Genomic DNA, 14632 nt, shown 5'->3' with positions numbered 1-14632 from the left:
CGACCCTGTGAGCGTTAAGAGGTGCATTTAAGATATTCCACCAAAATTAGCTCCAAATGTATGAATCAGAAAAGGCTCCAATGCCAGCCGCTACTGTTGATGTCACAATGCTGCAAGTTGGTTTTAAGTTCCATAATCCCTCAATGACATAACAAGTTTAAGTTAATGCATTCCTAAAAAAGATGTATCAGCATCTTGTATAACACATTTGCAGTCTTTTGCTTTGCTTTAGATACAACTGCAACCAACACAAACTCACCTACAATCCTCTCAAGTTAAACTGTACAGCAGAAAGGTTAGGGTTAGAGGTTAGGGTTAGCACTCGCTTGCTTGAAATGAATATCCAGAACTGTGCAATAACAAATTGGCTTCAAGTTGAGACCAGACAAAATAAGATGCTGACACATCTATCAGGCTCCTTACAAAAACACTGTTTAACCCTCAAAAACATTACATAGCAATCCAACTATGCTGCACTAGCACTGTAACCTTTAGTGCAACACCACTGGCAGTCGCGCACCAACCAACACAGAACGCTTTAACTTTGCCATTGGAGACATTCAAAGCACATATATAAGCTTCATTTAACCAGGGAAGGTCATTGAGAGCAATGAAGCCCTGATAACAACACACAGAAATTTCATCTAACAGTTATAACACATATAAAACAATAGAGGGACACACAGGATTCAGAAGATAACAGACATATATTGTGTCTTCTACTAATATCCTTGCTAAATAAAGAAATATTAAATGAAGGCAAATAACAACATGAGAGCTGACATTATTCAAACAAAATCGACATTCACGGCGCCCCACGTCTATCAAAAGAGATTAAAATTGATTCAAAGGGATCAGCTCGTTCAGAGTTTCTGCAGGTTGCTCCATTTGTGCTGTGCATCGGATTTTAGAGCCAGTTTCTCAGTACTGACACGCTGATCCTCGACGACCAGACAGTCTCAGGACCTCATGCGGTGCAAGCTTGATTTATAGTTAAGAAGACATGAGAGGTACTCAGGTAGATGCCAAGAAGGCCTTTATAGATGAAGAGTGCAGCGCAGTTCTCCTCTGACTGCTAACGACCACCACCCAACTTTCTCGTACAGTGAGCATCGATGCGTTCTAAAACCATCCCGTTATGAACCTAAGGGCAGAATGATAGACTGCATGTACGGGTTTAAGAGCGGAGGCAGAAGCGTGCATATAAATTACATCACCACAGTCCATAGCGGGTAAAAAGGCTGACAATTTGTTTTCTGCAGGTTTGACTAATACAAGTCTGGTTTCCATAAAAAAATGCCAGTTTTCCTTTAAAGGGCTTAGTCAGTTCATTAATGTGTTTTTAAAGCGCAGCTTGTCATCCAGCCAGGAATCATTTATCACAGGATGCTCCTTCAGTTGGACTCACATTAAGAGCAGTGAGCTTCATTTCAGTGAGTCTGTCAGTTTTCTAACATTTAAGATCAATCAAAGTTTGCTGTAAAGGAATCAAAATGCTAATTTTGAACCGCCTGGGCAACAGAGGGCGCTGTTGTGCATAGGATGTCGTCCATGTACAGATGAATAGAGCCCTGTGGCACACCTTTGTTAACACTAATGACAGTGGACAGATAACAATCAGCCACGACACACAATGCAAACCGATTTCAGGATTTTTCATCAAATCAAGAGAATCCAGCCACTTCAAAAGCATCTGATGATCAACAGTATCGACAGACTCACTGATGACTGATGAGGATCGAGAAATTCAGCAGTGCTGTGTGTTTTTATGGGTCTGTGGACACTGCTGCTGTACAAAGCTGCGTTTATATTTAACTTTTTGACATTTTCTACAATAATACAGTTAAAAAACATCCGCAGCATCGAGCATACAGCCAGAATAAACCCATAAAGAGGTACAGCTATTTGTATGCATCTCTCTGGATATGTGACCAAGGCCATTCAGCACATAAGTTTGCCCAGAGCGCTCGTGCGTGGGTTGAGGGAAGATAAGGATAAACAGTGCGACTGAAGAAGCAGAGAGAGGCCTTTATTCTTCATCTGAATTTCCAGTCCAAGTGCAAGTATAGTACGTTACAACTGCAGGATCAAACACGCTGACAACACAACAACAACACAAAGGATCCTCTTTATTTTCATATTCCCTTTCATGTGAAAGTCAATGCAATAGCAGAATGAATACAATTATGGTTTGCTGAGAGGAGCCGAGGTCCTGCTGTCTTATATGATGAGGTGGAAAGTCGCACTGTGCCTCTCTAAGGAGTGATGTTAGACTGTCGTGGTATGAAGCAAACTGCAGCCTATAAACAGCTGCAATCATGCTTTGCTGCAACCGTCCACGCAATCCTTCTAAAAACAGCAAAATTAAACTCTTCATAATGCAAACCACCTCATTTCAGGCTCGCCATCAAGAAAGCATTCATTTAATGATGTGACCATTTCAGATGGCTCATTATGCACAGCTCACTGAGGATCATGAACTCTTTCATCCAGCAGAGGGCAAACTCAAACCTGACCTGGAGCCCTCAGCTCTTCTTGCATGTCAGCTCATTGCAATGTTCTAGCGAATCTCCTCTTCCTGAAAAAGGGGCTCATTTGCGTCATATGTCCATAAAAGTGGCATAAGAAGGGGAAAAATCCATTGCGACAGGCTGTGACAGCATGAGACGCTCTTGATGCAGCCGGTTCAGTGTGGTTTGATGGGTACTGAGGCCTCCGGGGGCTCATAGTGGATATGCTTGTGATTTTAGATATGGCTCATGTGTCTATCTCCCAACCAGCGGCGGCTGTTTACTGTTGTGGTGCCATTTGTCTCATAGGGCCTTGTTGACTGCTTGTGATACGCTACCAGATGGGCTGTCATGACCCAAGCATTTTGCCGAGCCAAGCACTCACTCAAAGGGTCAGGGAGGTCTGGGTGACTCGTGCAATTACACTCCCCGCGGTGTCAATCATCCCCAGGAAAACACAGAGCCGTGGCCGAGCTGTTGCAGCCACGCGGCACCAACACAGCGCTCCGACCTCGAACGTGCGTGCACGTACACACCGCCCTGTGTTTGCATGTTTTTCTCGAGCTAACATACTGTCATAAAGCTCCTGTTTCCATGAGGATTTCCTCTGTGCGGCGCGAGCTCGGGCAGGGGAGCACGGCTGCACCGCCCAATGATTCAGTGCACCACAAACAGAAGTGCCACTACAGCAGAATTAACAATGTGCAACACATTTAAGAAAAACCACTTCACCTACTGGTGTTAAAAGAGAGAGAAATCTATTCTCTCTGTGCGTTGCATTATTCATTTCACAGGGGTAGAGCTCTGAGATGTGGCTCCAAATGAAATCTCATTGTGTACACTCTAAACAAGTTCCCATATAAATAGGAGACAGCGGCACAAGGTGGGTTTGTTTTTTCAGGAGTCAAACTCTTCTTCACGTCACCGTCAGACAGCAGCTTTTATGTGTTGGAGACCAGCATGAAAGAGCAACTTCAAAAGACAAAGACGCAGCACTGCAAAGGCCACTGCTGTGCAGCAGGGATGGGTTCGGTCTGACCAATGGCAGGGCCCCGTTCACAGGCGTCGTCATGAGGAGAAAAAGATTACTGGTGCCAATGAGCAGGAGAACACCTCCAGTAGAGAAATCCAAAGTGCAAAGATGATTGAGACAGACGCTCTCCTGCCATTTTACTTCGGGTGCAAGAAAAAAAAAAAATCAATGATCATTTCCATAGACTCCAGCGAGGGAGTCGGAGTGATAACGGTGCATTACAATGGCCTGCAGTGTAATGAGAGCAGGGATCAATACTTGGCACATCTGCGCTGGTGTTTGCCCCGCTGTTGGCCAACAAAGCTGCGGTAATTAAGAAGTCTACCCTCAATCCAAATACGTCTCAGCTTAGCTCCTGTGCTGCTTGAAATATCTGTTTAGCACCCGTTCGCTCTGCATAACGGGTCGGCGTGGTTATTTGTATTCTGATGTAAGCTCAATAACTGTTTTAGCTTTAAGAAATCATAATGACACAGACAAATAAGCCTCAGGGAACTTCCAATTATTCGACAAGACAGAAGTCCAATACCTTCAGAAGGCAGATTTAGTCAAGTGATCAATTTATATTTGGGCAGCAGCAGTTAATACATATTCATTGCAGGGGACCATCAATTTAGTCGTGTTTTTCCCGAGTCCCACAAATTAAACTTTCATATTCTCATTATGAAACCATAATCAGAAGAACTGGGGGATTTTCTGGGCTTTGCAGATGCAGAGATTAGCAAAGTTGCAAATGGTTGTGAAACTGGGGGAAGCTAATTGGGATTTAGCGTGCGCACGCAGGACTGCAGGGCTGTCAAGGGCCAAGATAATCAAACTAGCCTGCTGTGACGGAGACAAAGGGAAAGGAGCGGCAAGAACCATGGAGTCAAAAATAAGCTAAGCTCTGAATTGATCTCAGAGCAGGGGGAATCTCACAAGCTGCGAAAATCCTAGATTTATTAAAAGCAGTCAAAATACAACTGCACTCCTAACAGAACAAGTAGAGGAACTAGTGCATTGTATCATGAACAGACAGAGTTAGAAATGGCTGATCAAGCTTGACCAAAGGAGAGGCAGGAAAGGATTGAAGTGTGAAATAAAATATCTTCTAATGATGTATAATGTGTTCATTAGACTGTTTTCAGTCTGAAGTGTGAAATAAAAGATAATAATGGATTTCAAAATAACTGTTTCAAAAATAATACACTTTAAAAAATATATTCAAAGCAAGAGTCCCTGACAGGTCCACGTCCTGCAGTACCACACTGCCCTCTAGTGGCTCTGTCACGTCCCGACATCATAGAGAGACTGCAATGCAATATCAACCCCTCCTCAATCTGATCTCCTACTCACTTAAGACACATAATACACTCCGAGTGGAGTCTGAATGCTTGTTTTCATCCTACAAATGAGGTGGGACATCAACAATACTGCTGCTGCGTGACTCCGTCTGCGTTTTTCAAACAGCAACAGCCAATCTGGTTACAGGTCGTTATGCGCTGCAGTGTCCTTGTGATACGACTTCTTTTCTTCTGCTCTGCTGATCTAAACGGGACCATGAACTATTGCGGATGCTTAACGTGAACTGTTATATAATCCTAAATGATTCAATTAGAAGCACTAAATACTCACTTATCAGCTCACTCACTATGAGAGGCAGCTTGTGTTTCTAACGAGAGCGTCTCAGAGACTTAAAGGAAAATTTCAGCCTTGTATTCTTACACTAGATGCAGTTTTAGTACTGCAACTAATGACTCTATTGATTAATCTGCTTATGGGCTTGACTGTTGTTTAATCTGACCTATAAAATGTGAGAAAATATCCGAATTAGGTCTTAAAATATCAAGGCAACAGTCCAAAAAGATATTCAATTTATCAATGAATCAGCTCACTGCAGCTCTTCTAGGTATCATCACTTTAAGTTCTGCAGAGTTAAAGATTCATTTTCACGTGTTCAGAGTCAGAAAAACTTTACTGATCCCTGGAGGGAAATTGCTTGCAGCAGAGCTAACATTTAAAGTCCTCCGCTCATTGAAACTGCCTCATCTCTACTGCTGCTAATGACCTCCTACATTTCCCAGAGGGCCTCTGAACAACCCCCAGAAAGAGGACCCCCTCTCTGTGCAGGTAGATAAGAGTGAAAGTGTGGGAAGTGAGCACAACGGGAACAGTTTGATGGTTAGAATGAGTAAAAAGCTGCAGGAAGGAGCTCCGAGATGCTGCTGCAATGCATGATGGGGGCTGGAGGACGCTGCGTACTGTTGGCGTCGCAAATAACCGGAACATCTTTTTGCATTTCTCCATTGAGCCAGTGAGCTACGGGAATGACACCAGACTACAACATGGGCGCGAGGATGCTGCTTGCATGGCCAACGGCTTCTTTAAAGTCTTGTTTTAAATGTTAGAGCCAGTTTTATCTTTTAAAAACAGCAAACTACACAAAATCGACAGAATTCTCAAGGATCCTAAAATAATCTCGAGACACAGCACACTCGCTCTCCTCTCGTTTCAGGTGTTTAGAAAGCTGTCAAAGCTCGTCACGAGCTGATGACCATGCGAAGCTTATCCTGTCGAGAGGCTTGCAGAACACATGCAGACCTAATCAGAGTGTCATTAATCCACGACGAAATGTCTCTGCGGCCGACTGTCAACATGAATGGAAATAGAAACTCCGCAGAGAGAGAGAGAGGACTCATCAAAGAGAGGCGCTCAGCAGCACCAAAGCTTTAAACAGGCAACAAAACACAAACAGTTTGAAACTGCGGACGACTGAGCCGGCGGGCTAAAAGCGGCCACGGGACAGATAATGAAAGGGACACTGCTGTCTGGAGACGAAAGTGTCTGGAGAGGTGTTTAGTCTCAATCTATTTTCTCTCTCAAAGTTGATGTGTAAGAGGAGATGAAACGGCCCAAAATTAGAACAAGCAGTGAGTGAAAGCTCCTGTGAATATTAAAGCACGGACAACAAAATTCCCCCGCTGAACAGAAGCCACGGGGAGGACGGACGCAGAGACACAACAGACGCATTCATGGAAAATATGAGTTTCTGGCAGCGACTTCCAACATTGGTGTCAGATGAGCTCGAGCAGCTATCACGTTCTAAATGTGTTCGTTGAATCTGTTTGAAACAGGATGTTATTGAACACTATTGATTATTGAAATGAACAAAGTGGGTTTTTTCCACATGACTGAACCGGTCTGAACCACTTAGCTCAGTTTAGTGGCACCTCTTGGGAGTGAACAATGCCACGATCACCACGCTTTATCGATAGTTTGGCCTGTTTATATATTACTTTCAGGAACATTTGAGCATATTTATCATTGCTTTTAAATCCCAGTTATTCATTACTAATTTGAGATTTCAACCACTTCTTCATCACACTTTGGCCTGTTGATCCATCACTTTTAGCTGTTACACTTACTGCCTGCTTGCTTCGAGCTAACTAGCCTCTTTAGCCATTTATCCATTACTGTTAGCTCGCTGTTACACTTATTTTTCACACAGTCTCAATAGCAACATGTGATCTCAGGTGTTACAGCGGACTCATTATGTGCCCTTTTAAAAAAAACATGTCGTAATTTCAATTTTATTCAATAATTAGTTGAGCTGCACCCGACTATCCCTTTTCGGGGTTGCGGGGGGCTGGAGCCTATCCCAACCATCAACAGGCGAGAGGCGGGGTACACCCTGAGCCAGTCGCCAGCTGATCGCAGGGCAACACACAAGACAAACAACCATTCACGCTCACACTCACATCTAAGGACAATTTAGAGTCACCAATTAACCTAATGAGCATGTTTTTGGTCTGTGGGAGGAAGCCGGAGCGCCTGGAGAAAACCCACGCATGCACAGGAAGAACATGCAAACTTCATACAGAAAGGCCCCGCCCGACCCGGGGATCGAACCAGCGACCTTCTTGCTGTGAGGCACACGCACCTGCTGTGCCACTGTGAAAATCACTTCATTATGGGATAAAAATCTTTACAGCTCTTAAAATAAAAGCTTTTTAGCTTGTCAATTTTAATACTTGTCATAAGAGCTGCAACCATTAATCGATTGGTTGTCAACTATTAAATTAATCGGCAACTATTTAGATAATCAATTAATCTGAGCAATTTTTTGCAACAAAAATCAAAATTCTCTGATTCCAGCTTCTTGAATGTGAATGTTTTGTCGTTGTTCACTCCTCTATGACACTAAACTGAATATTTGGGAAACCTTTTATAGACCAAATAGCTAATTGAAGACAACTGACAGGCAACGATAATCATCAGATCAACCCGACGTGTCATCCTTTGGTATTTATGCTGCATTCTGTACATTAAAAACCAAACTCAGCAAAAGAAATCAAACACACAGTGGTGCCTGATGGAACAATCATGCATTTTGCAGGCTCCCTTTTCTGCACGCTTTAAATTCATGACCACGAGGGTTTTATTGTGAAGTTCCCAGCGCGAAGCCTCGCGGCCCGTTTCACCACACGGAGGAAGAAAACAAGCGTCTGTGTCGGTTACACGGAGAGCGTTAACCGGCGCCGTGCAGCAGTGTGTTAACACACGCCCATCAGGACTCATTTAGCACATCCCTCTGCACACCTCTGCGAGTGCACCTGAGCCATCAATACGCATCAACTCCAAATATTTGCAGCTGAAAAATCAATATTTGTAAGCAGTGGGAACTCTGCTGCGGATGCTCCATGTGTCGTAGCTGCTGGTGATAAATAAGCTTTCACACTTCATCTCCGCTCGTGGTGCATGTTGACAGAGCCAGATGTGTTGGGAATGAGAGCAGCTCCTTCACACACACACACACACACACACACACACACACACACACACACACACACACACACACACACACACACACACACACACACACACACACACACACACACACACACACACCAGAGCCTGTCTCTCCTCTAATGGTTTGCACTGGAAAGACTCTATCACGCAGTCCCCCTTTTCTCCTCACTCCCTTTCCTCCCACGTTCTCCAGCTTTTCTCCCCCATCCTCCCTTTCATCCCACCTCCACTCCCCGCCCCCGCCCCCCCCCCCCCCTGTTGACTCCACATCCACTCAGCAGCAGTGGAAGCAGCCTTGCACTGTGGGTCACGGGCTTGGTTAAACAGTGTCTTTATGGTAGTGTCACCATCTCAGACCTGAGCAGATGACCGCGGACTGACTGATGAGGAGGTCTGAGATGTGAAGAGCAGGAACTGAGCAGCCAGCTGTTAAACGCATCACTTACTGCTTTGAGAAAAACTTGCAAAATGGAGCATTTTCTTTTGCAAACTAGCCTGACTTGCACAAAACAGTCCGATATTCCTACAACCCGACACCTTACATCCCCCACTTTCATTCAGCTGATCACTGCAGACAATCTGTAACATCTCCAAAGCGCGCGCGAAGCTTTTCTTTGGCTTGCGCTCAGTATCTCTGCCACGCTGCCTCCGGAGCTGCGCCGAGCCTGGACGCACGGAAGAAGCGTGCTGGCACACATCTGAACTCCTCTGAGCGAGTCTTTCTTACCTTTCCTCCCTTGGAGCACCTGCGGTACGCATTGGTGGCGCCTGCCGTTTGGTTCATGGCGGAAACTTCTGCGAAAAAGCAACAAAGTAAAGCTTTTTTTCCCCTGACAAGCTGAAAGTTGGAGTCAGATTCATGCAGGCGAGCTGACGAGCAGCGAGTGTTTGGTTTACCTGGCGCGCGGGATCGCCCTCGTTATCGGCTTGCAAAGCGCTTGTTTGGCATTCAGAGACGCTTTAAATGTTCTCCAGGTGTAGTCCAGAGGATTCCGCGAGGTTTCCTGTTTGTTTTTGCGCGCCAAATGCGGGCGGAAGGACGCGAATGTAAATCCGATGAGAACTTTTCCACCAAATCAACTGGTCAGACTGGAGCTTTCACAGCGTTTGGTGGCAGGAACTCCTTCGCATTCGCGCGCTTCCCGGATGGTTTTGGACACACACCCGCTCACTGCGAGGAGCTGTGTGTTTGTGCGTGGCTGTGTGTGAGCGCAGCAATTGCGCAAGCGCATTCCGGCTGACAGCTTGACTGCACGGGGTTGAGGAAGGAGCCTGTCAACAGCGCTCGCCCACTCCACAGTAGAGAACAGCAGCGGGGACTGCGAGGTACACTGCCACCATGTATCATGAAGGAAGACATCAAAGTAGGCTGTGCAGATCTGTTTGTGAGAAATGAAATTTGATTCTGGCTCTACTCTGATATTCTCACCATTTCAGTTTGGTTTGTCTCCTTCCTGTCAAAGCACACCTCACACCAACACAAAGTGACCTCCATCAGATCAGATAACGTGGCTGACACCAACAGTTCCACTTGACAAATTATTTGTGACCATCACAATCATTATCTCAACACGAGGAAGTGAATTTGTTTCGTTTCAATTAGCGGCTGATGAATGAATGTTAGGAGGGCCAGCTTCCTCCGAGCGTGACAATTAGGTGGACAGGGTGGTGCCGAGCTGTGACGAAGCCGCTGTCACTCACTCTGAGGAAGGTTTGCAGGGCAGGGAGGCAAAAATGAGAGATTACTGCATTGAAACAAACAGGAAGTGTCTGAGAACGTCCTAATGACTCTCCAAGTCTCTGTAACACCACCGGAGGGGTGGACACCATGTTCCCATAAGAAATTTGGCGTTATGATGATGGTGATAGAAGGACTGTGGAACATACTCCCAACAGGTGTCACGGCTGTTCAGATGGGATCTGGCAGCTGTGAAGGCCAAAGCAAAAGATTCCCATTATTTTCACAGTGACTGAACCATGCCGGGCCCCTCGTACGGAGACATCATTTGTTATGTTTTTCCCTCAATTTGTCACCTGTCTCGGACTCAATTATACCAAGACTATATCTGTCCAGCATGTTAATGAATGATCAAAAGACATATGCTGTTATGTATTCCTTCATGCACCTCAGATCATAAATCATGCAGCAAACCGCCGCATAAGCAGTGCCAGCACACGTCAATGAGGGGGACTTGAGACTGGTGGTTTGAAGGAGCTTGATGTTGTGAATCCACTTCAGTCTCAGGGACGAGTTTGCGGTAGATGGATGTCTTCCTCTCAGGCTGAAGTGGTTTTAGTCACCTTAAACCTTAAAAAAAGTGCCGCTGGGATGCTGTGTTTATGAAAGATTTGATGATTTAATATAAAGTTGGAGTGCTCATGCTGCGGTTTGCCTTTCAAAACTTTAGTTTAGCACATTTTAATGTGTGTTAAATGGCCAAACACTGCACTGAAAGCGTCGCCCCTTCAGCTTCCACCAAAATTGCACAGCTGGCATCTGATAAATTATTTTGTTCTAAATATTTATAATTAATAATTAATCAGAGCCGTTCCTGCAGTCGCTACAGATACGTGAACGTGTGTCGTGTCATCCTTCAGTTACAGGATGCCTTATGCGCTGAAATGCTGACTTAATTTGTGTATTTCACATTAAAATAATTGAAATTCTAATGTTATTTATTGAGTGAAAACCATATAAAATGTTCTGATCCCTCTTTAAAAACTGTCCAAACTGAGCTTCAAATGATCACCGTTATGATCTGATTTTGGACCAATCAGAGCATTTGGACTATAAACATGTGATCAAATGTCCATGTTGTCTATTAATATTATAAGACACAGTATTATAGCACAGTGCAGAGTTGTGTACATATATATTTGATGATGGGAGACATGAGCAGGTCAGCATTCACCGTCTTGCCCAAGGACACTTCAATAGGATATGTGTCTGCTGATAGACAGACTTTGACTGTTTCAGCCTTCTGTTCTTCTGCTTGCCGGACATCTCGCCCCCAGTTAAATCAGCCTGTTGACAGAATCTATCAGCAGGCCATCAGTCAGCGTGGAAGTCCGGTTGTCAGTGTGTGGACAGTGCTGACCCACGCTGACAGGTAAGGACACCTGAGATTCAGGTTCACCTCCACACTTGAGCCACGCTGTCACATCCAGGGTTAACGCTGACGTGGGCGCCGGCGTTTTCCCACGGGAGCTCAGGCGCAGAGACACGAACTACAACGTTAACTAAATGATGTGTGAACTGAAAGATTGGTGTCGAAGCTCGACTTGAAGCCGCACTGAGAAGCTGCTCTTTTGTTGTGTTTCGCTGTGCTTATGCTCCATTTGGCACAACTGCTGACTTACAGTAGTTTGCCTGCTTGGTATTCCTTCTCACTACAGTGAATGGGCGCCTCCATTACAGCCATATTGATTGCGGAGCTTATGATGCTTTCCTGTCTGCAGATTTTAGTGTGAAATCAGCAGGTGCCGCGTGAGGCCATTGCATTTAATTAAGGGCCAATCTGTTCGCACAAACTCGCACGCATTGGAGTGTATTTCTATCATCGAGGCTCTGAAGATACTTTCAATTAAAATAATCCTCAGACTGACTGACTGCGCTCAAATTACAAATGTAGGAAGTGAGAAAAGACAGTGGTGTGCTCTGAAAGGTGAATGGTCACACTCTTGGAGAATCACTCGCTGGTATAAACAATGCTGAAGTTAGAATGAAAAGCACTTGCTGGCTCGTCCAGAGGACAGATCGAATGACCTGACATGCATTCAGTCTGCATTCAAAGAGGATGTTTGGAAGTTTAATGTTAAAGTTAGGCTTTTCAGGTGTTTTCAGGTGGAACCCGAAGTGAATGTTAAACAGGACACAGTCACACTCAAAGGCAATGGAAAGACGCAGGCAGTCCGACTGAAAAGAGTTTAATTGAGGGGAAAAAATGACAGTTAGCCAACAGAATGGATCATTTGCCAGTGAGTCCCAAAATGACACACATGATTGGTGGCTAACTTGCTAACAGTCGCAGCTAGGTACCTCATGCTAACGATAATAAACACGTGATTAATGTGAAACGGTCGTACTTTGGTTAGGTTTAGGCCACAAATTTGGTTAGATTTAGGAGAAGATCATAGTTTGGGTTAAAATAAGCACAATCAGGTTCAGTTACTTACGTAAGTTATCTTACGTAGGTGACGTAAGTGCTGAACGTTGTCTAAGCTAACTTGCATATATAAGTTAAAATAAGTCAACGTAGACTTTTGGTTTACGAAGCCCTGTGTTAGTTTGACCCATCCATCCACCCCACCTCCTCTCCACAGGGATTGATCTGAACCCTTTATACTTCATCCTTTGAAGTCATAATAACTGCAGCCACTGGAGGTCGCCACTGAACAATAAATGTAAATACAGCGTGTAATAAGCTACTTGCATGGCCGACCTAGACGGCTGTTTTTGGGGGGGGGGCGGTCTGCAGTTATTGCTAAAATTGTATGACTACTTCATGAATGAACCGGCACCAGAGAAAATAGGAGAGCAACAGTAGAAGAGGTGGAGTTTTGTTGTCTGCACAACACATCGTAGAGATTTGACGTAAGAGTCAACAAGTGTTGGTAACCCAGGTTCACGGGTAACAGACTGCAAAAACACAACACGGTTCAAAATCCTGAAAATCAAAAAGGTCACTTCACTTTCAGCTGAAACACACCTTCAGCCTTTTCTTTCTTTCATTCAACTTATCATCATCTGTAGGCTTATAAAGCACATGGAACTGGGTTTATGATTAACAGCGGCTTCCTTTAGCCACTGGAGAAGCTACTGTAGTTTACAAACATGACTAAATAACACATTCATACCTCTACAGCAGCCTCGGCCTATGGCGATGCTGCATTCACCCACATGCATTCACTGAAAAAGCAATTCAGACCCAACAAGCGGCACAAAATCGCACAAAAGCTTTTGACTTGGAAATATTAACCTTCAGAAAAGTTTTAAATGCCGAGATGTAAAATTGTGTGTGTCCTTAATGATGTAGGTGGGTGGCTTTCATATGGCAATCCTCTTTCTCCAAAGCCTCTGAATCAACGTGGTACAGATTATTTGGGCTGGATAACCTTTTGATGTGCATGTCCTCAGATATTTACGTCGGCGCTCCTCGCTCCTACTGTATATTGTGAATGCTAATGTAGGGTGCTGCTTTCTGTGTTGCTGTAACCAGATAATGGATTTATGCATAATAATGTTGGGTCGGGATAATCTCATTTCGGAAGCTTCTCTTTCTTTTTTTTTTTCCCCTGATAGCATCCAAATGTTATAAAAGGCCCTTTTTTTGGGAGAAAACAGCCTCCCAGACACTTCAGAGAGGAACATTGAGTTTGATTTGTGTTGGTTTAGATGTGATGAGCTGCCATTTTAACCCACAATACTGGTATTTTCAGACTACGTGAGGCTTTTTTTTGTTTGGCATGTAGTATTTGGGCTTCATTTGCACATTAGATTAAATTAAGGCTGTTTTTTTGCATCTTGCACAAAAAGTTAGTGATTCTAACAGGTAAAAACAGGTAATCCAAGTACATACATGTGCTATTAGTGGTTTTATTTAGTGCTATTTTGTTGAATTTCTTTTTAACTTCGAGACTAGGACAGGGAAGGTTATTTACATGCTAGAAAATAAGATGACGGATACATAAAGTCAAGGTGTGCTCAGTTTCTCGGCAGATGACAGAATGGCTGCACAGATGCAGGAGGAAGTCCACAGTAAGTAACTGCACACACGCACACACACGTGTCTAAAATAGCACTGTGTTTATTGCACAGCAATATCTGAACATAACCCGAACAGTGACTTGGATATTCAAAACACCCCTGTTGGCCCAATTTTACATTTTTGGCCAAGTTCTGTGCGTCAGCATCTCCCTGAACAGCAATCTGTGTCTCTGCAGTGAGTCGAGCGAGTGGAAGCAGATGGCAGGCAGGTGATGCGTTCAGGCTGGAGACGTAGCTTTGAGCACGCCAGTTGTGTGAAATTCAATTACATGATTGGGTAACCAGAGTGACAAAGATCCTAAATCATCAGATATTCAAGCCATGATGGAGGCCAAGGTCCCCTCAGCTTGAGCTGCATCAGGAAACTGACTCGTATTGTTCACATTGATTTCACTCGTGTCACTTTTAAACATGAAAAGCAGAGGAATGGAGTGAGATCTGGGCACTTCACCGAGGATGTAATAATTAATTTGTGCTGCTTAATTGTAGCCATCTTTGAAGCTAAAATCTATAACATTGTTGCTGTTGATCTAT

General features: G+C 44.3%; 1 protein-coding gene across 1 annotated transcript in view; it reads right to left on the bottom strand.

Moving 5' to 3' along the window:
- Positions 1 to 9524, bottom strand: part of LOC139346820 (A-type potassium channel modulatory protein DPP6-like) — a 182396-nt gene extending 172872 nt beyond the window's left edge. The window contains exons 1-2 of the mRNA XM_070986130.1: positions 9229 to 9524; positions 9059 to 9126 (exon numbers count right to left, since the gene is read on the bottom strand). Coding sequence (XP_070842231.1) covers positions 9059 to 9115 — 57 coding nt within the window. The 5' untranslated portion in view covers positions 9116 to 9126; positions 9229 to 9524. The remainder of the gene's footprint in view (positions 1 to 9058; positions 9127 to 9228) is intronic.
- Between the last annotated feature and the right edge of the window lie 5108 nt (positions 9525 to 14632).

Source organism: Chaetodon trifascialis, chromosome 18, assembly GCF_039877785.1.
Source record: "Chaetodon trifascialis isolate fChaTrf1 chromosome 18, fChaTrf1.hap1, whole genome shotgun sequence".
NCBI classification, from domain to species: Eukaryota; Metazoa; Chordata; class Actinopteri; order Chaetodontiformes; family Chaetodontidae; genus Chaetodon; species Chaetodon trifascialis.
This window is presented reverse-complemented; position numbering and strand designations above follow the sequence as displayed.